Raw genomic sequence first — 25,968 nt, forward strand, 5'->3', positions numbered from 1 at the left:
ATATTTAAAGCGTGAATTTACCTTCACCTATGATTTCTGTGTCCCTTATTTAAATGCTCACTGTGTGTTCTTTAGCATGTTCACGTTTCTTCAGTTTCATGTGAGATAAATGTGCTCTCCTTCTTTCTACCCATCTGAACATCTGACAACTGTACCCCCCAAGGCAGCTTCTTCTGGGGATTTTCCATGGGATAAACAAATGTTGTGGTTTTGCTCTTAGGTGGCCAGAGCTACTCAAAGACAGCAGTCACTGCTGAATGACTCAGGCTTGAAATGGGAGGAAAAAGGCACATATCTCCTCATGACAATGAAAACTTAGAGCTTTATTGCCCTACTATCCAGACAAAATCTGTGTTTCAGTTATGAAAACACAAAAGATAAAGTTTACCAAGGTTCCTGATGAATTTGATGGAGTGGGAATCAGTCAAAATACTGGGAAGAGCAAAACATCCCACTCCAAATCTAGACACATATTCCAGTTCAATGAGGGTTTAAACTGTAGTGGCTTCTGTAGTGCTAAATACACCTTATCTCCTAAAGTCCAAGTCTAAAATCTCAAATCTTAAAGTAAAAATTCAAAGCAATGCCCCTTGGCATTTTTGAGCCCAGAACCTGTCAGATACTAGTGATTTTCAAGACTTTAAACACTCCTTGGCTTACTGGGAGCTACTCTTATCAGACCACTGACCTGATTTCATACTGTCTTTATGAAATCTCTAACCAGACAATTAAATATTTCCTTTTATGTACCCAAATGTAGAAACCATGACCAGGCTTCTCGCATGAGTAAGGAAGACAAGGCTTCCTGTATGAGTAAGGTTTCTTGTGTCAGTCAGGGAAATCAGATGGGGTTTATGTGTTCAGGTGGATGGACATGCAAAAGTTAAGTTGGTATTCTGCTGGGTGAATAAACTGGTATCCTGCTCACCAAAGGGCACCATTTGAGCTGTGTAAGCTGCCACCATTAAAACCAACTAGTTTTAAATGGAGTCCATTGGACTTCATTTGGTTCTAACCTAGAGGAGAGATCATCAGTCACGTTAAAACCATGTGCTAAAAGCAGTGAAAATATATTTGAGTAACCAGCTTCCTGTAAGGATGCATTCAGTTACCACTGAATTTTGATGGCAGCTCCACAGAAGCAGATGTGGCACCCCCAGCGGTGCAAATCACATTCTTGATGAGGCTGGCTGAGGAAATAAAGCTGTACATACAGCTTTAATTTGTATTTTGTATACAATGATTTTGTTTCTATATAAAACTATATGTTTGTATTTTGGGGATCTAATCATCTCACATCAGGCATTTATGAAGACCATGGCTATAACACCACCTTTGCCAAAGGAAAAATAATCTGAATGCTTAACATCACGTATGTGGCATATAACAGCAGGCAGCACCATAGCAAAGACCGATGAGAGATTTTATTTTTTCCCTAAGCTCCCAGAAGGATTTTCAACCTGAAATTGTTTGTATAGATGAAAGAAAGCTCCAGCTCCTCTTCTCATTACTCATTTTCAACTTGTTGCTTAGAAAGGCTCGAGGAACTTGCATGTGGGATTCCTCTGTGGAAGCTTTATCTTCAGCTTTTCTGAGGACTATGTAGGCATGAAAATGTGTCTTGATAATGTGCAACTGGTAGTGAGGAGAGGGAATCATCCTGTCTTACCACCCAAAGTTCTCAGCACCAGCTGGACAAATACGCAGGGGTGTAATTCAAAGTTACTCTAGGACTTGTAAAGAGCAAAAGATCTTACAAATATCTGAGGCTTGGAAGGTGTTGGAAGGCATCTTTATCAATGTACACGAGGTTGTTGGCTTTCTCAATTCTTCTGCAAAGAGGAAATGAAACATCAGAGAAAAATATATCAATACATTGATCTTAAAATTGTGTTTGTCCCATGATGCAGTGGAACAATATGCTGAGATTTTCTTTTTGATAGCAGAAAATCTGGATGACTTCAGGGAGCAGCCTACCATGGACAGGCAGACCCCACCACCTTTTGATCCTGGCAGTGATCTGAGGATAACTTTTCGCCTGAGCAGATAAAGAAAGGAACAGCTAGATAACAAGATGGAAAAGACAAAGGGAGATTTCAAAAGCTCTTATAATGCTACAAATTCTTCAGTGCTTACCTGAACCAAACTGCAAAATCTTTGATACTTGCCTATAATGAATCTTTATAATTGTCTCCTTTGCATTTAGATTGCTCATTACTTACATTTCATGTAGTTTGGGAAGGTTGGAAAACACATTTGCTTCTATGACCTCCAAGGCATCATTCTGTGAGATCTCTCTGAAAAATAATTTAGAAGTCAAGATATTTCAAGCCATGGTGAAGCAGAAAATGGAGAAGTGAAAAATTCACAAGGAACTTCTTCTCAGATTACTGATGAGTTTTAAAAACAAGGTGGATATCAGACAAGAAAACAGAAAGGCTGATGAGTGCTGCTGGGGCAAGCAACAACAACAGTCAGGAACAGAGATCTGAGGCTGGAATTTGTATCTGCAGCATCAGCCCTGTATGTCCTGCTGTCACCATTCCTTGTGCATTGGAAGTCAGGGTCTATCCATCATGGGCTACTGGACTTCTGACATTACTAATTACTGATAGAAATTTAATGAAACCTTTTAACTCAGTAAAGAGAGGGGTGAAGGTGACTGAAAACAAAGACAGCTCAAAACTTCCCAAGAAATATTCCACAACTTCAGCAACAGACACTGCTGTCTTGACCCAATGGGAAGAACAGAGATTAAAATTAACCAGCAGATGTGCCCTTGTTAGCCACAGCTGGAGACCACAGAAGTGAAGAAGTCTTTCACACCTTGGAGCAAACCTTATTTGACCTGGGCTGTACAGAGTTAATGCCCACTTACAGCCAGAGAACTGCAGAATATAAATGGCCAGTTTTACTGCTATCACCACACCAGAATGCATCTCCTGCTAGTTCAGAACACATATTTCTTTGCTTCCTGAATCTGTGGGATGGCAAAAACAGGGCTCGGGCTCTGGTGTAATTTAGAGCTCAGGATTTCTCCTGGTGAATCAAGTGGGCATTACTGCAGTGTCCCCTGTCCCAGTCACATCACTTATCCTGGCACTGACCAGGAAGGTCGAGGTAAAGACAGCCATGCCAAAAGATTCCTCACTGCCATTTTTTCGGAAATGGTGCCAAAATGTTATTTCCTCAGGCTGAGGTCAGCTGTAGGAAGTAAAATTTGTAATACAGTTGTAATTCAGTGATAGTGTCATGGTCTATTGCATTTTAATCATAAGGTAACTGCACACATCTTTGGAATGAAACCTTGGATAAATAGATTGGAAACTGAATGACTCTTGTTCCTGGATATCTTATTCTTTTGAAATTATGATGGTTGCAAATAGATTCAAATAGGCCTGAGGTAAAAAACGAGATTGTAATGCCAGGTGCACAGCCAAAAAATGATCAGAAAAATTAATCAGAAGAATATAAATGTATTCCACTCTCTTCTAAGTAACAACTGAACCATAGCTGACAGATTACCTGCCCATTAAAGACAAACAGAAGCCTTGCAAAACAAGACATGTTTTTCACCTGACCTTTTCAGTTTTAAAAAATGCCTTAGTGGTTTAATATTTTTTAGTTTAATAAGAAGTTTTCCCTTCTGTTTCCTCAAGTGTTTTTTATGGAAGAAATCCAACTCTGCTCTGCTCCAGGAGCTCTAGACTGGCTGGAGAATAAGAAAATAAAAGTACATGAGAAATGACAATAGGTGCTTGACAGGGTGCATTGAGGACTGGGTTTGTTTAGCAGTGCTGAACCACCAGCTCACATGTGAGTGTGTTCCTCTTTATTACTTAATTTTCAGCAGCAACAAAACGTTTCAATGGAAACAGGGATTCCTTCATGCCATGTGAGATACACAGCCATTGCAAGGGATGCTTCAAAGACTTATCATCTTCCTGTTTTCTTTAAAAATAATTATAAGTAGAAATATCCAGAAGAATAGAATAGAATAGAATAGAATAGAATAGAATAGAATAGAATAGAATAGAAGCAAAGCACAAACTCCCTATAAAGTATTTATATGACAATACAAAATTCACTTGCCTAACTACAGTCTCAAAGATTTAACAAAGTGGGAGGTGTCTCACACTTTTTAGGTTTGGTTTGGTTTTCCTCATGCTCTTTTTGGGTGGTCAGGTGTATATTTGTCATTCCCCACAATCTAAAAATCAGTTGTCTAGAAAAAAGAAAATCTTCAGAAAAAGCATCATGTTTAATACCAACAAATACATTTGGCCAGAAGATACTTCATGCCACTAAGAAGTTCAGGGAAAAAAATGTTGCAGATGTGTTGGCCTTATACAGGCAAAAATGGTTTATTAAGAAACCATAATACAGTTGTGACCTCACCCAGCAGATAGTGCTGCTGAGGGTAATACTTTTTTATGATCCAATCTGCTATCTAACTTTGGAACAACTTGGATGACACAGCTTTTTTAATGGATTGCTTAAAAATAAATGTTTCTGCATCAGAGCAGTGTTTTGGCTTCCTGTGAGTGTGGTAGGTTATTGGCTTTGTTTTGATTCAAGAAATGGAAGATACAGATCTGATTAAGGTGGGGCACAAGTGGGCCATGGCACTCTGGAAGGCTTGGAGAATGCACGGTGAGGGAAAGGAATGAAGAGAGGGAGGAAGATAGGAATCTCTAAACTGTTTTTGCAAGATTAGGTTTTTAAAATAGCAAGTTTTTTAGAGATTGTGTTTTAGACAGAATTAAATAACACCTGTGTGAGGGGGCATTCAGAGACGTGGGAAATGACTGGGCTTTCATTCTAACATTCCCATTCACAGGAACACAGGCAACAGTCTTGGTTTGTTTAAACAAGTAATAAAAATATGGACATATATAAATATGTCCATTTACAATGTCATTTTTTTGTCTTCAAGCTGAACCAAACCTCTTTTTCAGCTAATGAGGTTATAAGCATCTCAACTCCAGTAAAAGGAACAGAAGGGAAAACTGTCAGTGGCAGAAGGCAGTAACCCTTCTGGTGCTGGGCTGCATCCTCCGTGTTCAGGGGATTGCAGTGGTGAGGGAAAAGACCCTCTGTCCCTTGCAATGAACTGTACCCTCTGCCATACTCTCTCCAGAAAATCCTGGTGGTGATGACCTTACTCTTCATTGTTCTTTGCAGATGAATCCCAGTTTTGGGCTGCACATACACCTGACAGGGCTGTCATTCAGGTAAGAAGGTAAATAAAATAAAACCATTCTCTTTAGGAGATCAGGCACATACTGTGAACAATAGGCAACACGAATCTGGGGTTTGGTTGCATAATTTGTGTGAACTATTTATTCATACCCAGCAGAAAGTGCACACCTGCTCCTGGAAATCCCAAACAACACTATCTTGGATACAGGTATCCATGACATTAAAAGTGCAAACCACTGCTGCTCACATCAAACAACCAGCTCAGCAGACTCAGATCCTCTGTAGAGGAGAGCAAATAACACCTGAGGCAGCAGCTACAAAGAGAAAAAAGGGATTCCTGGCTAGTGTTTGTGCAAGTGTTTTGTCTTGCAGTATAAATACACACAAACAGATGATTGTTCATAATGCAGATCTGATTATATGTCATCAAGAGAGAAGATAAGGCTGTTATTATGTTGTTTGTTTGGAATGAATGACACTATTAGTGCTACTGGTAGCTATGGCAGGAAACCCAGCCAACAATCCCAGCATCACTTCTGAAACAGACAAGCCATGGAATAGATGGTGTGCAAAACAGTCAGGGGCAATTTCTTAAAGAAAACCCCAAATATCCAAACCACCCAGTGGTTGCAAAGTGCTTAGGCATCTGCCTGAGCTTAGTTTTCACTGCATGCAGAGTTGTACTGAAATCACCAGTGATCCTTGAAAGCATAAATTGTTTACTCAAATACAGCCTAAAAGATGAAAAAGCATTCAGTAAATGCATTTTCCAAAGGCATAAAGGACAACATTTTTTTTATTATTCTGCAAAGAGAATTTAAGACTTTTAAGAGGTGACATCACATGATTAAGGGATCTCCTCTAATTTCCCACTAAAGCAGCAAGCTGGAATCACTATTCCCCATTCCCAGCAACTGAGTGCCGTGTATAATTTCCACCTGTGACAGTCAGAGCCTGTGTTAGAAGAGAGGGAGATGGAAAATCATTTAATCTGCCTGCAAAGCTGCCCTTAGGCAAGACTGGGGGTACAATTTCATGACATCTGTGGCAGAGCCCAGTGTGATCCAGAGGAAGAAATCCTCTTCAAACCAGCTGCACCCTGAATGCAACCTGTAAAAATCAAAATACATCAAAATGGCCTTTTAAACAATTCTGTTAGCAAGGGACTTAGAGTTCATGGCAGTTCCTCTGTAGTCCACTAAAGGAAAAGTCTCTTAGGCTAAAAAGTCTTACAGAAAAAACAAGACTTTATTAAACTCATAATGTTCTTGGGGCCAAGTGGTCTAGTGTTTCAAGATAACAAAAGATTAATAGATTGGAAGTTTATGTCTTTTATGGTAGGAATTCTTTTCAGGATCAGAGAGGAGCACACAGGGATAGGATACAAGGTAATTTCTTCTCCTACTTGGAAATGTGACTGTTTTTAAAAAATGTGTGCTTATATATGCCTATATATAGATACAGAAGGTTAACAGAGATCAGTGAGTGGTAAGTCGTGTCAAAAGAAGAGCAGAGCATACTCGAGGCAGAGGAGCAACCTGCATCAGCATTAGCCCCTCCCATGATGCCCAGGGATGTGTGATTTTGAGCAAGGAGACCTTGTAGTTCCTGCATCAGGAATGACAGAGAGAGACTGCTCTCCATCTGGTGAGTTTGGCTGTCTGATGGCCACAGTAAATGTGGGATCTATGGATTTCTGCATTTCTTCTCCCCGTGGGGGACTAGCAGAGGGGACTGCCCTGTCTGTCAAGGCTTCTCTGGTCCTTGCTTGGTGTGTGCACCTTGTACACAGATGTGGCACATGTTGTGAAGAAGGGATTTCACCCCGCTCCAGGCACACAGGATCTACTCTGTGGTCCTGGTGGTGACTCCATCCCTGTAAACTCCCACAGCCTTCCTTAAATTCCCTTCCAGAGCAGGTATATACACAGGCTATACACTTGATTTGTTCACCTTGTATTTCCTGTAATGCATTATAATTGGGTGTTTATTGGCTATTATCCTTCACCTTTGATGCAGTTTTTTGTGGCATAGCTATCCTGTGGATTCCCATGAATGCTTTTCTTTCACTCTGTAGGTACCTGCAATCAGCAGTGATACTGGAGGTTCAAGGTACTGATTCCCAGAGCAGGTGGCCTCACTGTGCCCTCTGTACTGCTGCAAATCAACAGCATTGTGTTCACTTAAGGGAAAGGAAAAGGGAAAAAAGGCCAGCAATGCTTATTTTCCCCCCCTTTCTATAAATATAAATACTCTTTAGAGAGTTTTCCAGGTCAGTTTTTCTCAGTGCTTTGACTGATGCCACAATTTATGTCAAGCTTCACAAGTAAATGTGGTGTCGCCCAGGCAATCCTGCCCAGCATTCACTGGGTGAGCCCCCACGGGACCAGCCTGAGACGTGTCTGAACTGAAAAAATAAACACCTGGCTACCTCTGCCTCCTCTGTCTCTCTGTCATGGATGGAGTGGCTCTTCTTCAGCCTGATCAGAAACAAGCCAGTCTAAAATCTACTTCTGAAAACTTCCCTCTGAAGTGACAGCAAAATGCTACTACATTGATTTAAACAGGTTACAAAAGAAAAGCCATTTTTCTTAAAAATATTAGAGACTTTTGACCTTTAAAAAATAGATAGTTGACACTTTCTCCTGTCACTTTTCCTTGTGAACATGAAAAACTTGTCTCCCTGCCGTGATTTATTGAACACCAGGGAGTTACAGGGTAATATCTCTTAGCAGATATTGATGTTTCAGAAATGAAATCAAGGACTGACTCTTCTCATCATCTCTTTACTTTGCTGAAGATACACACACATGCTGTACTGGCCTTACTAAATAAGTAGAAAACCCATTTAACCAACTGAACACTAATGGCAACTCCACACTTGGAATCAGATAGTGCATCAGTCTTTGAGGGAGATTATCAGAAGGTGCCAATGCTGTGCCTTCCTTCTCCAAAGGGCATGAAACCTTGTTCTCATAAGGTTTAATAAATCCCTGAAGGCATGGGAAAAACCAAAATGCAAATTTCTGCACGGCAGACAGAAGCAAAGGGGATTTTATTTCTATCAGTGCTTTAGCACCATGCCAGCAATCCAGATGAAAGTCTGTGGAGAGTTTGGTTGCATAAAATTAATTGTCCATGTAAAGGTTTTAAATTGGTCTCTCTAATCTGAAAAAGCACACGATTAGTCTGCAGAATTGGGACTGATAACAACCAGATCCAACAGACGAAGCTACATCATTACAAGAATTGATTTTGTAATCAGTACAGTTTGGGGGGACAGATATCTCCTCATACTCCAGCACTAAGGGAGTGTATTATACTCCTTTCAGTTTATTGCCAGCAATGCTGAAAATGCATGAAACTTTGTAGGGTCAAACAAGAAAAAGGGTCTTTGGAGGAAATGGCAACTTTCCACAGAAATCTGGCTCCACACAGGCAGCCCAGAGAGATGGGGCTCTGAACTCAGTGCTCTCCAGCCCCTGGGACAGACATATCTGCTGCCCTCCGCTTCAGGAATTACTAAATTTTATCTTTGGCTATGAAAGCTTGCAGGGAAGACAGAAAAATGTGTGTCAAGTAGAAACACCCACTCAGTCAATGGCACTTTTTCCCCTCAGGCATGATGGGCTCCAGAGGATGTTGAGACCATGCTGGCAGACAAGGATGGGTGTTCAGCTCAGGAAGGGACCTTCTCTTTCAGAGGTGCTGATATTCCTAGGTTGTAACTCCTTCCATGGAAATGGGCAAGCAACATTTATTGCCACTTATCTTTTATTACTCCTCTCTTGGCTTTAGTAGCCAGCTAATGATGAATAGTTCATTAAGATGACCTGGGGAGATGAAGAAATTACATTGGAGGCAATCATTCAGGAGAGCAGCTGAACAAGGAAGTGCAGCAAATAATTTCTGGGAAAAATCAATAGGCAGACTGTCTTGGGCTGGGAGAACATGTGGCTTCCAGAACCCAAAGTCTACTGACAGCTTTTCCAAACAGATCCTCCTGAAGCAGATGCTCCCAGATCCTTCAGCAGACAGTTTTGAAATGCTTTAAGGAAGCACACATTTATGAGAGGCCTCTGGAGGACAGTTCATTACTAATTCACATACATTACAGAAACAGGAATATCCTGAATAACAAGTGCCTCAGATAGGCACAATTAAACATTTTAGCTAAGATAGGAAATTCTAAAAAAAATATTGTTCTTACTCCTCAATTTTTGCATTAAAAATCCTCCCAGAACACTGAGTATTATTCACCAGAGCAAATCATATAGTACATATGTGAAATCATATAGTACTTCAGTGAAAATAAATCTCCATGACTTGACCCATCATCAGAAAAATATTAGCATTGCCTAATGTTAAGCCCAATTATGAATATAGACATCATCCAAGAGCTGCCAGCACCATGCACTGCATCTTTCAAATGTTCTCCTGAAAGGATTTAGATTTCTCTTACTCAGTGTTAAGAGCTCTCCCTGCGAAATATTCTTTTCCAGCACAGAGATTTCCATGCCACCTCATTTCTATTTACATTCATTCTTCTCTTCCATAAAAGCAACTTACTATCCTTATGTTTTGTGTCTAACTGAAGCCTTGACCCTACAAACTCTTATCCTTGAGCTTTGGCACCAGGCTCAGCTAAGATGGTACTGCATAAATGTTTGTATGATTACATACAGCCTAACCAGGGAAAGGGATATTCTTTTATGCTTCCAAAGTTAAATCCAAATCTGCCTTGCAACAGATTGCCAGAGAAAAAACGCACACCATCAAGAAGCTACTAAATCAAAAGCTTTACAAAACAAGTGTGCAACGAGACTTATTTATCTAATTATGATATCATCATGAGCAGAAAAAATTACTGTTAATCCCAAATCTGCAGGTTCTGTATTGGAGGATGCAGAGATGACATGCAAACATGGGAATTGCACACAATCCCCTTTTGTCAAGCGGCAGCAAAGAGGAACTTGAATCAAGATACCAAGTCTTATTTTACAAATAACTGAACAGCTGTCCACTATGAAACCTTGGAAAATCATATGTTTCCACCTGAGTTACAACCTTTATCAGCAAACTCTGCAAGGCTGCACACAGATAAGAAAGTCTGAACAGGGGGAAGGGAAGATGTCATAAAGCTTGGGTCAAAATTCCCTATAATAATATATTTCTATGTTAATATGTGTTTGTGAGTGTATACACACAGTATTCCAATAAAAGCAATAACAATAATAAATCCATGGGCACAGGATGGTTCTTACTCACTGAAAGCAGGCAGCAGCTGCCTTGCTGCACACCTCACCCCATCTCCGAGGAGGCTGCTGCCACCACTGCTCTGTACCCCACTCCGGAGAAGTACTAAACAAACAAAGGCTTTCTGCTCTTGTGGAGCTTCCACAAGGAAATCCTCAAGCTGGACCCAGCCCTTTGATGGGGAGCCTCAGGAAAAACCATTCCATAGGAATGAGGCAAAACCCTTGAGAACCCAGAGGCAATTCTCAGCCGCTTGGGAACAACCTGTTCCTCCTGTGTGAGAGTACTTTGATCTACCTGGGAACCATTCTCCTCCCCTCTATCCTGGGCCATAGATGGAAGTTTGACCTACAGATGATGCCGAAAGCCTTATTGGATTAGCTCTTCCTTCCTCATCAAGGGAAAAGAGGAATCTTCCTCCCTAGCCACAGCACTAAAGAAGGAGTCTGAAAAAGAAATGTGGTTTGAATAAAAAATATCATGTTTTCCTTAGAAGTTGCTGTGTCTATTCATTTGCTGAACAATATTGCATGTATTTATGATATTTTTTCTGTCAGACTTCCTGTATTGATGTAAATAAAATGGAACTTAGAGTGTATTCACAACACTCACGCTTGGTAAAATCCTCTGAGAAAATACTACTGATAAGGGGGAAAAACAACTCCTGAAGAGGTCACAAACCACAAAAATCACCATTTGGAAAAGTCATGATGATGAAACACACTTAAAAGATAAATAAATAAAATTAAATACATAATTTCTGATAAATATCATTGCTTTAGTTGAGACTGAAGAAGATTTCAGAATCTGCAGCAGAAGGAATGAAAATCCATTGATTTTAATAGTGGATATGTATTTACATTAGCATTCTACATTTTAGAGGAGTGCATATTTTCCTGCAATTTTGAATAAGCATTTTCTCTAGAAAGCACACAGCTCAATACACAGAACACGGAAGTACACAAACTTAGAGGCAATCCTGTGACAGCAAATTAGCTCAGATTTAAAGGAATGTTAAATACTGAATTAAAACTAAAAGAAAAATTATATACTGTTTCTTTTTCCACGAGATGGGAAAAAAAGCATGCATTTTTTAATTATTTTAATGGCAAAATGAAGAAACAAATATAACATAATATTATGGAACATGATCAGAATTCTTTCTGAAAGATACTTTATCTTGGAATCACTCAAATTTGGACCAGATGCCTGGACAAAAGAGCATTTTTCTTACATGCAGAAAGATCCAGCAAACAGAAAGCAACCAGCAGCACCTGCACACACCACGTTCTTCTACACAAAAGTAATAGGGTTGCATTATACTCTTTCCACCATTTCCCAGATGGCTCTGAAGTGTGGCTTTGGCTAAGAGATTCTCCAAGTGAATCCCCTGTGCTCCACATGAATGCCTTTGGTGAGGACAGATTGTGCAGCAGCTTAAGTACATGGGGTTTTAATTTTTGTCTTTGCCCTGAAATCATGCAATTGTACTTCAAAATGGCAGGTCAGGACACTGGCACCTATTTAACTTCAGGACCACACAAAGCCCCACATCAGATGTTTCAGAGTTAGTTGATCCCCATGAATTCAAACATACTTCTATATTTTGATTTTTTTGGTATGTGTTTTCTCATGTGCGTGTGTTTGTTTGTTGTTGCTGTCTTTTTTCAACTGGCACACAATTCTAATCAATTTTATAACTTATTTTCAGTTAAACGAATGAACCTCTGTGAGCATGCAAGTCCCAAGAAGCCACACAGAGAATACTTATCTATGAGACCTGTTAAAAGAGATTAATGCTACAAAACAACTCCACTTCTGCTCCCTTTTTTCTCCATGTGCTGCCAAGGTCAATTTGAGGACATTCATCCACTGAAGACTGAGAGGGGCAGAGAAACTCCCCTGGAGTTCAGGGTATGACCTGAGCTCAGGACAAGACTCTCTGCCTTCTAGACCTCTGACTCCTATATCCATTTTGCCTCATCATTCAAAGAGTCCAGAAGGGTGGCACCAGGACTCATGCTCTTATATCCTCCTCCTTAAAAATGTACAGGTGGAGACCTGTTAGGAGAGCTCAGGTATGTCGGTGACATGATTACTTAGGAAGGTGCCAAAGGAGAAGCCCCCCACTAAACAGGGAGAACGTGCTTGATTTTCTTTTAGGTCACATTTAGCTAAAAGTCAGGTAAAAAGACTTTATTGATGTGGATGGCAAAAATCTTCCATTTATCCACAGATGAGGCACAGCATGGCCAAAGCAATCAAACCTTCCCACAGTGCCCCACAAAGGAGTGTGGACACCCACTGAGACCCCATTTCAAAGTCTGGCCAAGAGAGGCTGCTGCTGCTGACAGCCAGCTGTGACAGCCTCAGCTTGCAATGAATCACCATCTCCTGAGGGCACAGGCTGAGCTCACCCTCTCATGGTATGCCAGCCATCAGCCTACCCAAGTGAAAATAAAACATTCATCACACACATGCGGACTGGATATGAACAAATGACCCAGAAATCTGGGGGGTTCCAAGTCCTATTACCCTCTGCCTGAGCCATTCTCCTGTCACACGAAACTTGTTGTGACATATTTTGTGTGGGCTGCTGGGTGGGGGTGGAGAACAACCCAAAGCCTACTTTGTCATTTAGTGCTAAAATTATGTATAACTCATTCAACATACAAATAAAAGAAAAAAAAAACCAAACAACTACCACGAAAGAGGAAAATGTGGTAGCAAGGGAAAAACTTCCTTGTAGCATATTAGGTCTTCATCTGAATTCCAGCATACATCTGAATGAATTATATTTTTTAATTTGTTTAACTATGCTAATAGTTACCATGCACTAGTGGTTTTAGCAGTATTTTCTCTTTATATGTATGACTCAAGAATTGCCATAGCAACTTGCTTCCTAATTAGCCTTCAGTTGCTAACAATCAATACGATTAGACAAGGTCAGCGCTGGAGTAAGAGCTGGAGTAAGCTCTATAGATTTAAAAAAAGGCCACTGCGAGTGAATAACAGCAAGATGGCTCCTGGATGGTCTTCCTCAAAGAGTGGTGGTCTTCCCCAAAGAACAATTATTGCTCTGCCATTACTCAGTCTCCTGTGAACCAAAGGAGTTGTGGCAAATGAGAACTTTGCCTCTTGACTGCAGAGAGCTTTCAGCCTGCCAACAGATTCACAAAATATGGGGAATAGAAGCATCCCTATGTGTGCAGATAAAAAGATACCTTACTGTCACATTGCTGGGGCTGATGCTGACTGCACACCACCAAAATCAAGAACAATTATGTCCTAGACTTTTATTAATATGAAATCAATCTCCCTGTGTGGGAAAGGTGCCTGAAACGTGGAGAGTGTCCAGTTCACGGGAAGGTGCTGCCTGGGAGTTAAGCCTGTACAGTGCTTAGCTGAGATCCCATTAGGAGGCCCTCTGTCTGGAGACCTGAGTGATTGCCCACTGCTGACACAATTCCCCCCTCATTTTTGCAGCCTGTTGCAGTCGTTAACATGTTATCTGTTACCCTGAAAGCACAGTGCCTGGCAGCACAGTAGGATGGAAATATAATGTGCTGTTCAGAGCTACTCTGGGTCCTGGGAATACAAACAGGATCCTTGATATTGACAGATGAAGGCTTGTGAAAAACCACTTTACTTGTTAGTGTGTTTAGGTCTGCTACCAAGAAACACAGGCAAAACCAAGCTTATTTTTAAATAAACAGTTTGTGTTGTCAATTATGCCTGGGCACATGGCTGTCGCAGATGAGCTGAAATCCATTTACTTTCCTCTGTAGAAATTCATTGCCCCTTGGCTCTGTCCTCTGAACCTCCCTGGAGTTTACTCCTCTGCTAAAAATGTGCCTCCAACCTCAGCTCATGGCACCGGGTCCCCCAACAGAGGGTCAGGATAAGGGAATGGAGGAGCCAGGATGTGGCACATGGTGAAAATGTAATGACAAAACAGTCTGGACAGTGCCATGTGAGGGCACTCCAAGTTATGAGTTTTGAAGCAATATCTTGACCTTCCTCTGCGCCGGATGTCTCCAAGAAGGATGAGAGGGTTTTAAGCTCAAAAAAGGCAGCTTTTATTAGAATATCAACTAGGATAATTAACTTCAAAGCAGAAAAACCTTAGAGGATATTGGAAGAGAACTGGGAAGATTTTATATCCTCCCTACCCTGACATCCAATGGCTTTGGATGTTTGGAGTTCATAGAATGATAGAATGTACAGGTTGGAAAGGACTTTTTAAGGTCATCCAGTCCACCTCCCAGAGGGACATCTACCAGAGCAGGTTGCTCAGAGACCAGAACAACCTGACCTTAAATGTTGCCAGGGGTGGCTCATCCACCACCTCTTTGGGCAACACATTCCTGTGGTTCAGCACACAAACAGTGCCTTATATGTAATCTAAATCGAACCTCTTTTAGTTTAAAACCACTACTCCTTGTCCCGTTGCGACAGGCCCTGCTGAAAAGTTTGTCCTCCTCTTCTGTGCAGTCCATCTCTAAACACTGAAGGGCCAAGTTCCTCAATGGCTTGTGGCAGTAAGCTCTGCTCAGACCTGCTGTAAATCCTGTCCATCACCCCTGGGGCTGCTCCCTGCTCTCCAGGGCAGACCTTGAGTGACAAATATCCATCTCTGGCCTCTAACTCTCCCTCCACTTGCAGCCCCTGAAAGCTGCAAAGCCCCTTTATCCCGCAAAGGAAATACCCAACAGCCCTTCCTCCAGGGAGCTCTGCTGCTGCCAGCTCTCCCAAAGAGCCTCATCTAATTGGGAACAGGAATAATAAATAAGCACGTTCTTTTCACTGCGTCGTGCTCACCCCTTCTCACAGCACAGATGGGAAAAGCATAAATCTTAAAAATCCAGCACAAGAAGCCTTAAAAAGGTGGGGAATAAAGATGAAAAACAGATCACTATAAAAACCTCATTCCAAATAAAAGATAAGATTGACAAAGGGATTAGACATGTCTAATGAGCACCTTCACTTCATAATTACATTGGGAAGGATAAACATTTCCAGATAAAGATGTAAATCTTTGTGCTCTTGAGCAGAAAAGCAAGACAGAAGTAAACAATGCTTTCAAACAACAAAAACTGGTTTAATTCTGTCCCCACATGAAATTCTGCATTATTTCTGCTTTTAGTGAATAAACTTCCAAACACAAGACAAAATGGAGAGACCATTCCTGGCATTTGTGCTGAGAGACCCCCTATTTATTACGTGCATTTCTTCTGCTCAGAGGAGGTAACATCCTATGAGGTGGACAAAATACATTCTCCATGTGGATGAACTATCCCACAGTTGTTCCAGAAATGTTCTCTTGAACATCCTCCTTCAGAAAATGACATCAGCAGCTCTCAGAGGTGAGGTTCTGAACTGGGAAAGTCAAAAGGCTGTCCCTGTCCCCAGCTCCCAGTCTTCTGCTGACTACTCTGGAAAACTTACAGACACCAAGAGCTCTCCAGCTTTCTGCATTTCCCTCACAACCATTTGCAATTTCCATCTGTGGTGTTGGCTCCCTAAGCATTCAAAATATTTTCTGGCTTAGTATCTGTCTACCATTCTAAATCCTAGCAATTTAAATGTTTCCCAGACTACTCTCTATGTATAAACCAGTACACATGCATGTATTTAAGTATATAAGTATATATATTCTGCCATGTGGCGAGTAGTTTAGTCACAAAAGGTACACCACTCTTTCTTATTTTTAAAGAATCACACACATATATGGGAGTCTTCATCCAAAACAGGTTCCTGCTCTAAAAATCAAAACAAATATTCACAGTATTTTGTGAGAAAATTGTTCTTGGCTTGGTCACAAAACAAGCAATGGGCAAAATGAATCTCTGGTTTTACACCTGGGATGAATTAGGGCCAGCAGAGCCTTTGATAGAAAAATCAAAATGCAGCTCACTAATAATGATAAAATGCTCAGTTGCCTCTCCACTGAGCAAAGGAGCCATCAAACTAATGATTAAATCCACATCAATCATTTGGCATAATAAAAATAAAGGCTGTGCAATGTAATGTTGTCAGAGAATCAACATCTCCTGCTTAGAAAACAAATGTCTTGACTTCATCTCAACATTTGTTTTCCATAAATGCTGAGGTTTATATCAGCATTTGTATAGCAATGGGAAACACTCCTTCATTGTAACATGTCAATTGCACTTGCATTATTCCTAAAATAAACAGAAAAGCTGGATAAAATTAATATGGGAAGGTGTTTCTGAAATCCTCCTGAAATGGAATTGCCATTTCCAATCTGGTGCCAGACTTCTTCTTTCTACAAACAATATTTACTAGTGGCAACAGTAAAAATTGAGGCAAATCCCATTTAGAGCAAATTGGGCACAGTTTCAAGGAGGTCACACCTTTTGCATTCACTCACTGGTACAGTTACAGTACACTCAACAAGATTAACATAAAAAATCCTACAAAAACCTTTTTTAATAGTTAGAAAATACATATTTTTTCTTTTTCTTAAAAAACTTACTTTTGTATTTACAGTTCTTTTTAAAAGTCAGTACATTTTAATTCTAAATTCTATCAAGAAATTTGGGAGTTAATATGTAACTAGCACACAAAGGGAAACTTTTTGAAAACCATTTATGGATATTAGAATGCATATACTGATTTTATAAAGAAAAAGATAATTATTTAATTCAGAACAATATTCTGACACATCACATGAGAAAAAAACCTATATTTTGCCATATATGAGTGATGAATTATATTTGAAAATGTGAAATGTAAACAGAACTGGCAATTCGGAGTTCCTAGTTCTGTGGCATATGCAAACAAATTTAATAAGTGTACCACTCAGCCACCTTAAGAATTATTGTAAGTTAATTAGTAAATAAGTACTTTTATATTTACAAAGTCACTTAGATGGTCATTTATTCTACCTTGAAAGCACATGAATCTCATCATAAAATACAAATTTAAACTTCCTTTCTTTCCAAATAGGCGGAATCTTCTGGAGGAAAGAGATGAAAACTGTAGAAGTGACAGATTTTGGGGAAAAATTCTTGATTTTGCCAGCATCCATCCTTCCCCGTTGGAACAAAATCCTACCCAAACGCACCTGAGATGAATGGCAAAAAGCTGGCCAGAAAGCAAACACAGCAGCCTCCTCAGCATGCAGTGACCATACCCACGGGAGGAAAGAAGAAAGATGATGGGATTAATTCTGCACCACAGGAGACCATCAGTTCTGAGGCTCCTCGCTAGGTTTGCCAGTCACAATAATCAGCTTCATGCCTCAAATGCACAGACCTGGACTGGGGCTGCCTTGCAAAACTGAATGGTGCAGGGGAAGGAAATGTCTCCGCTGAACCCCCAGCCCAGCTTCTTGCCCTAGTGGTGGCAGGGGAAGCCCAGCAAACTGTGCAAGAGCAGGGCAAGCCAACTGAGAAATAATCTTACTAACTGAGAAAAAAAATCTTGATAATTCACATTTTCAGTTGCAGAGGTGGTGTTTGCTTTGGTTTTTTTGGTTGGATTTTTTTCCCCACTGGGCTGAAACATTCTTTAAGAACTGTGCATTTCAACCCCAAATCTCATTTTGGATGAATGAGGCTACTTGAGAGCCTACATTTATATATGCAAAAAAGCTGTCTTAATTTAGCATGCACTTAGTTTCATCTGTTATCATGGAGGAAGGCAGAAGAACACTGGATCAAAGTTTCCTTCTGAAACAGAGTGGGAATTCACACAAGCATTTGACCACATTTCATGTTTTATGAATTCAGGTAATCTGAACAGTATGTCACTGGGGAAAGGCATTAAAGCATTTAGCATACATTCAGACAAGTTGGTTCCCTTTTTTTTTCTCTCTCACTCTGTCTAGACAGCTGTAGAACAGGGACCTGAGATGATGTGCAAGATGATTCTCCCATTAAATACTTCAGTCTTTAATGCTGGCTTCACACCAATGCATTTAACAAATAAAGATTCTGTTAACAGTTCATTACCACAAAGCTCATTCTTGTTCAACAAAAGCAAGTAATAACAAAATGTATTTTCTTTCTAAATTTATTTTATCAAAGAAAGCAAGCATCAAGATAGTAAACCACATAGAAAGAATTATGGAATATTTCTTTCTTGTGCTCTGATGTGTTTCAATTAAAATATGCAAATATTAGGGTGTTTTTTGGTGACTTTTTGAATATTTAGAAAATATTGATATGGACAATATTAATTGATTTTACATTTCCTAGCTTCTTCTTCTAAGGGTTTTTACTTTATTTGTAATTTTGTTCCACCCAAGCATTAGAAAAATCCTGAGATCAGATTATCTTTCCCTGAAATGTAGCAAAACTGTAATTAAATCTCTGCTCTTTGACATCAGTAGTGAGTAACTGACGTGGATAATAAATTTCTCCTTTGTTTTTTTCAATTTTGCAAGGGATGACAACAGTAAATGCAAGTGCAAGATCTCTTCCACAGTTAAGCTTTGGCAGGGAAAAGCAGGATACAAAGTGATGATGCAGCAAAAGGTTTATAGATTGTAATAAAGCCACCCAGTCTTTGTTCATGCCTTGTTGTGTTTAGAACGCAAAGCATAGCTTCTTCTGGCGTGAAATAAACTGAATTTTGAACACCAGGTTTCCTATATTTTCACACCAAACACAAACGTTTGCCATCCAGGGGGTGATGTTTCCAAGGGCTGCAGGAGGGTGGTCTGAAGGAATGGCACTGCCTGGAGAAGGAGAAGTACCCCAGCAGCTCATGGAGAGACAGCGGCACAGGCACTGCTCTGCCCGTCTGCTCCACCACCATGGATACAGGACCCCTGGGAGAAGCTCCTGTGGCTGCTTGCCTTCCACATGCCATTTGTGGGAACCCATCTCAAAGGGCAGAGGGGGCAAAAGAAGACTGACACACCCTGAAATGCACATCTGCCTGAGGAAAAGCTTTCTCATGTGGTTTTGCTGGATCCATTTTGGAATGGACCAACCAACCCCTCCTCTGAGGAAAATCCCTGTTCCAACCTGCTGATCACCATCAAACACAGACTGTCAGCTGGGGTGGGGACATCTGGGACTTGCAAGTCCAGCTGCAGGAGCCAGGAAACCTCCTGTGACAGCTCCTTGCCCAAATACCAGTCTGCTGACTTGTCCAGGGCTGCAGGGAAAGCTCCACATAACAGTAATGGCCCCATTCAAACATTTATTCTTTGGATAACAGCCTGAATTTTGAATTTCTTTGCGTGTGTTGGTTACTTGCCTTAATGTTTTTGATCAGTAGTCCTCTGTTCCCTGAGAGAAAATGCATAGACTAATTTAAATGCATTAAGTAGCGTACTTATTTTCACGGCCTGCCCTTAAGATGCAGAAAGTTACACAGAAGTTCCTATAATGTAAATTAGAATTTAATATCCATAGAGTTACACCTTGAGAATATACCCTGGAGTATTTGCTACCAAAGGATGACTTTTACCTTATTCAGTAGGTATTTTGGAACACAGAATGGTCTGTGTACCACTTTCACCTTAGGGATGTAAATAAATACTTTTATAAGCATGCACTATTTAACTTATATATCACAGCAGATCCTAAAAATCCATATTTTTCCACTTGCTAAAAAATAAAATGCAGGTTAATCCAAATGATGCAATGAAAGGTAGAAAGCAACTCCTGCCTAGATAAAATTTCCAAATGCTTTGGCTACACTTAATCATAACCATTTTCTCAAAATGGCTTTAATGAACTTATTTAAGCCTGGACTTTTGCATATCAAATGAGGTAGCACACAATACAAGAAAACTGGAGAAGCTGTGAAATGCTGAACAGCTTTCTTGGTAGCAGAAGACACAGATTGCTTGTCCTTAGATGTTCCTGTGATTCCTGCCTCCCCCCCTTCCCTCCCACATCTTTGGGCTCTATGCTGGAAAGTGTCACAGAGTCACCTGCAGGAGCTTAATGAAGCTGATTTTAGGAGCACATGGGATGGGTCAGCCACTTGCTAGCCCAGGCAGCCTGATGGCTACTGCTGAAGAAGATCTGGATGGTGAATGCATCAGTTTGCCAGGTTGTTGTAACTTGCTAGAGAAAGTGAAGTCTTTGTGTTCTGCCAAATTTTCTAGGTGAGAGTTACACTCAAGAATTCTGGTCCTTCCCCAGTCACAGAGACACCCCTTGATTCAAAATTCTGTCTTCTGGTCACCATTGTTCACAAGTAACCCCTCTGAGTTTAGGAAAAAAAAAAAAGGTGATCTCAATGTGATCACTTAGTGTGATCCAACTGAATCAAAGGAAAGTGAGACTTGCCATTTAGCATAGAGGGGCAAACAGGAGAGGTTTTAGCATCATCCATCAGGCTGGTTGCTGTTTGTGAAATAAGCTGGTGCTTGTGAGTCTAGGTCACAGAGCAGCAGCATTTTCCTTAGGAACTGTCACTGGATCTACAGTCTCAAAAAAGAGAAAGCCAGAAAATCTTGAATGCACTAAGTAATTGAGTAAATTGATTGAGGGCTATTTTTCTCTATAAATTCATGAGGAAGCAGTAGATAGCTGTTGTCTTCCATGGACAGAATACTTTCCTTTCCAGGAAAAGGAAGGCTGGTGGCTTCCCTCAACCCTAAAAGCTTTAGCTTTCCATGATCCCCAGAGGTCATTATGGGTTTAGCTCATCAAGTTCTGTTATCCATAGCACAGTTCATACTCTTAAAATGTGACTTTGCCAGCATCTGTTAAAGAAATGCTTCCCTCCAATTACTCCAAAATAAAAACAGGGACAGTAATGGTGCTTTTTTTCCCTCTGTGACGTCTTCTAGTTCGAGAAGTACTTCATCCTCACAGCTGAGCTTCCTTGGGCTGCACATAGTTTGGGTTTGAGACCAAATGATGAACCAAAGCATTATTTTAGCTTAAACCCTTCAAAAACAACAAATAACTGATGATGAATTTTCAAGGGGATTGTGCCTCAGGGTACAGACATGGAGCCTCTTTTGCTTGCACAGGGTAACACAATCAGATCAAACTTCCTATAAATATAATGTCCAAATCAAGCCTTGTTAGATCAAGATTCACAAATCTACTTTGCCACCTCGTAGTAACAGCAGGAAACTCAGAAACAGAAAAAGAGACACTTAATGTAGCTTCTGACTGTCTCTACACCAAATTAAGTTCTTTCTGTGCAGGTTGAGAATGACACAGCTTCTGCTGAGCATGTCAGATTGATTTTGCCAGGTATGTGCCTGCATGGGACTGCTTTTTAATTTAGTAACTGGAGGGTTAATTAGTTCTGGGAGTGTAAACAAGTTGGTTAAGCAGAAGTCCAGAAGAACTGCCACGTTCCAGTTGCCTAAGACCTAGGAGTAGACTAAACATGTGGCAAAAATAACCAATCTGCTTTCCTGAACACCTATTTGCTAAATTAACATGAAGCCAGAGTTGTGCAGAAGTCAGAGAGCTGCTGGCAACAAGATGGCAAGGCTGCTCCTCAGACCTGTGGGATTCTGAAAGGGTTTTCTGTAGGAAAATTCAACTTTCATGTTTAGTAAGAGAAGTCTATGATAATTAGAGACTGTAAGTTTATTTCATGACTTTAAACATTTTATTTAAGAAGAAAAAATCCTTCTCCCAGATCAAACTTCAGGAAATCTGTTGTACCATATGATAGTCTGCAGAATGGTCATTTCATGTTTTGTCAGCATCTGAAGGAATTTAAATGGTTGAGAAGAAAATGACAAACTAGAAAATTGTTCAAATTGGCTCTCACTCTTAAAAAAAAAGGCAAAAGTATTCCAATGACAATATTGCCAAATTAAAAAACAAAAATCAGATGAAACCCAAAAGATTTTGTCTTGGTAATTAAACTCGGCATTCACCAGGGAGGTCAGATCAACACCTCCATGCCAACATTTCCAAGTCACACTAGTTTTTCCTTCATGAATCATGGTCATTAGTGTCCATTCTGGAAAGTCCTTGGACAGTCCAAATAGAAAAAAAATGAGACCTTGCCTGGATACTCTGACTGAAAATTATTAGACATTTTCTGGCAAAATACATCTATTTAAAGGTCTCAGCAGTTTGAATGTTTGGGAAGATACTAAAATGCATAGTGAAAGCAGGAAAATATCAAGGAATTATTTTTCTTTGAAAACCAGAAAATTCAAAAGCCTTCATTCATTCTGAAGGGAAATATAACAGAGTTAGCATTCTTAGGGAGGACTCCTTTCTGATTTAACCTAGAATCACAGAATTATTAAGGTTGGAAAAGACAGATATTTCACAGGATATTCTGAGTTGAAAGGGTCCTTCAAGGATCACTGAGACCTCCAAAATCATCAAGTCCAACCTTTGACCCAACACCACCATGTCAAGTAAACCAGTGATGTCCAGTTGTTTCTTGAACACCTTCAGGGGTGGTGACTCTACCATTTCCTTGGGCAGCCCGTTCCAATGCCTTAAGACCCTTTCTGTAAATTCTGACATTCTCCCATGTGCAACCTTGGCCTCCCCTGGCACACCTTGAGGCCATTTTCTCTTGTCTATTTGCCTGGGAGAAGAGGCCAAGCCCCACCTGGCTACAAACTCTTTTCAGGAGATGTTCTGCGGATAACCAGTCTTTCTGTTAAAGGCTGAGGCAAAGAAAGTCTTAAGCACCTCAGTGTTTTCCTCATCCTTGGTGTCAATCTTTCCCCCTGGGTTCACTAAAGGAATGAGATTTTCCTTGGCCCTTCTTTTGTCGTTAATATATTTATAAAGCCCCTTTTATTTCCTTTCACAGCAGTGGCCATATTGAATTCTAACTGAGCTTTTGCCTTTCTAATTTTCTCTCTACATGACCTAATGACATCCTTGTATTCTTCTTGAGTTGCCTGACCTTTCCAAAGGTCATAAACTATTTTTTCCCTGGGTTGCTGCGAAAGCTCCATGTTAGCCAGGTTGGTCTTCCCCAACAGCTCATCTTTCAGCACATAAAACACTACTTCTATGCCTTTAAGATCTCCTACTTGAAACTTTTCTGAACTTTTTTGTTATTCAGGACTCTGTCCCAAAGGACTCTCTGAACCAGTGTCCTAAACAGGCCAAAATCTGCTATGCCCAAGATTGCCTCTGACCATCTTACCATATTTCCAACTTGTAATCAACTGCCTCATTCCCTAAGGATGATTCCAGAGACCACCATTTCCCTCCAAATTCTGGGCTTTAACACCTCCCTATTCTCAGAAACACACTTAGGAATGATGATCACGAGTAGAACTATGCTGGACTGAAGAAGATTCTGTTTTTCTTCAGTAACACGTTCAGGAAATATTGTCACTCTTCATTTTTAGCCTACTCAGTTCTACGGGAGCACACACATACACTACATTGAAGTGTCTCATTTGTATACATCAGGCCATCCACATTTTACCATATGGAGGTATCACATATTAATAGCTGTTTTCCTTAAATAGGCTACAGTTTGCTTAATCTTTCTTTCTGTGCATGATCTTGCAAGAGTAAAAAGGCTTTCATACAAAGACTGTGTTTTTATATGCAAATCTATTATTTGATTACCCATTTTTTTGTCCCTACATTATCATGAATATTTCTGATGAATGTTTTATGGGTTAGGTTTAGGATTTGTGAGCTATTTCAAATTTTATCTGTTTGCTATATCATCTGCAAATACCACAGTTTTGTTGATGTTGATTGGTCGCATTTACATATTTATCACACTTTTATTTTCAAGGAAATTTTGCTATAAATTGACTGTCCCCATTTCTCCTCCATGTACTATTAGTAGATGGATGTATTTTCAGATTGAGCCCATTTCCATATATAATTTTTTGGTCAACAATAAATCACCACTTAGAAACATCCCATTCAATGCCTTCATACACATCTGACATATGGTTTCCGAGTAATTAAAGATAACAAAAGCAGCTCACAATGCACTTTGCAACCCACTTCACAGTCCAAAGTGCTCAATGATTTTCCATAAGGACGAGGCTAAAATGAACCTTCACCACCTTCTTGCTAAATCCCTTATTCATGCAGGAGTACGAGGGAGAAGGGTAGAAATGATGCAGAGAAATCTCCTTTGGAGTTCTGCCATTGCACACACAGCACTGAAAAAGGTACTGCATTTTAAGTACATTTCCCCACTCCCACTCAGATTGCTCTTGGGTGAACAGCCTGTTTGTGATCCCCTCCTGTCAGGGTGCAAGTGCTGTTCTGTTTCTAAGCAAAATGTGATTTGCCCATATATGAAATATTTCAGAAAAATCATACACGGGCAGAATAGTTCAGGTTGGACAGTGAGGGTTATAATTTCTGGTGCTAGCACCTGCTAAGTCATAGATTTTCTGTTGTTAAAGAGAGGTAGGGAACATGTTGCTAAGGGTTTTCCCTTCTAGTGGTGGAGCTGCAATGCCTCCACAATAGCATACTAATGAATGTAAGATACATCTGTTCATCAAAGGTGCTCATAATTGCACCTCCAGGCTGATCACTAAAATTCACAGAAATGAGCTGCTTACACTCTTTGTGTACTAAGATTTTTGGGTCTATCACCTGTAAGAAAACTTTCTCATACATCCTGCCAGCTGCCTCTGAACATGCACAAAACAATCCTATTTAGTTAATTCATTAGTGAAAAGAGAATTACTGACCTATTATTAACAGGAGCTCTTTCCTCCCTAATCTTTCGAACTGCTTCATTCCAAAACTCACAAAATATTCAGTTTCATGTGATCTTCTGCTATGGCACTGTATTTAACTGCAATGACACTCCTTGCTCAACCAGCCCTTTGACTGAAGACTGCCTAATTGCTGATACGAAAATGTATTTATGACAAGGTGTCAATAAAAAGGATTCAATTTTTTTCTTTAAACAGAAAGATAAAACTATATGAAGTTCTGTGATAGGAACCTGCTCACAGGCTGTAAAAGGAGTTGCAATCATAAAGTGCTGCTTGGAGTAAAATAGTTGTTTCCTAGTAAATATTAACACAATACATACATTTTCTCTAGGTCAACAAGTCCTGTGAAAGCTCCTTTGGGAATGACTCTCATCTTGGTGAGGACAAATCTCCTGAAAATAGAGAAAACAGAGTGATTATTTACTATTCACCACACAGGACTGTGCAGTAGCCTTGCCAGCACAGGCGAAGCCTTTCTCACAGGCACAAGGATGGTCTCCTGGCTGAAGGCTTTGGCATCTAAATACAGCTTTAACATCCAAAATCACAGTACATCACTGGGACTCCTCAGGGGAAAAACCATCATTAGTAGTTGCCATTTCCCTACAATTTGCTCCAGGAAGAAATCCAAACTTCCAGCTTCTCTGTTTGCTGAGAGGGAACAGCATCTTTCTCATCTCAACTGCTCTTTTGAGTGATGCTGAAGCACAGGAAGAAGCAGCCCTATGGAGCCAGACTGGGATGAGGTGCTTCCTCAAGGCTGTAAAGTGCTCCATCCAAGCTCATGCAGGAAAATTCCTTGACCTGCTTGCTGCACAGATAATTTGAGGAGTCAGCTACTGTCTCCCATCATTGCAACTTTAATA

General features: G+C 40.3%; 1 protein-coding gene across 9 annotated transcripts in view; it reads right to left on the minus strand.

The window, feature by feature from the left end:
- The window catches only part of FSHR (follicle stimulating hormone receptor), an 80,931-nt gene that overhangs the window by 26,284 nt on the left and 28,679 nt on the right, over positions 1 to 25,968 (minus strand). For 5 of the 9 annotated variants that reach the window (XM_064415169.1, XM_064415173.1, XM_064415168.1 and 2 more), the window contains exons 2-4: positions 25,423 to 25,494; positions 2,223 to 2,297; positions 1,758 to 1,832 (exon numbers count right to left, since the gene is read on the minus strand). In XM_064415169.1, the coding sequence (XP_064271239.1) occupies positions 1,758 to 1,832; positions 2,223 to 2,297; positions 25,423 to 25,494 (222 nt within the window). The remainder of the gene's footprint in view (positions 1 to 1,757; positions 1,833 to 2,222; positions 2,298 to 25,422; positions 25,495 to 25,968) is intronic. The other 4 variants (XM_064415175.1, XM_064415170.1, XM_064415177.1 and 1 more) reach the window with 1 other exon arrangement.

Source organism: Passer domesticus, chromosome 3 (genome assembly GCF_036417665.1).
Source record: "Passer domesticus isolate bPasDom1 chromosome 3, bPasDom1.hap1, whole genome shotgun sequence".
NCBI lineage: Eukaryota > Metazoa > Chordata > Aves > Passeriformes > Passeridae > Passer > Passer domesticus.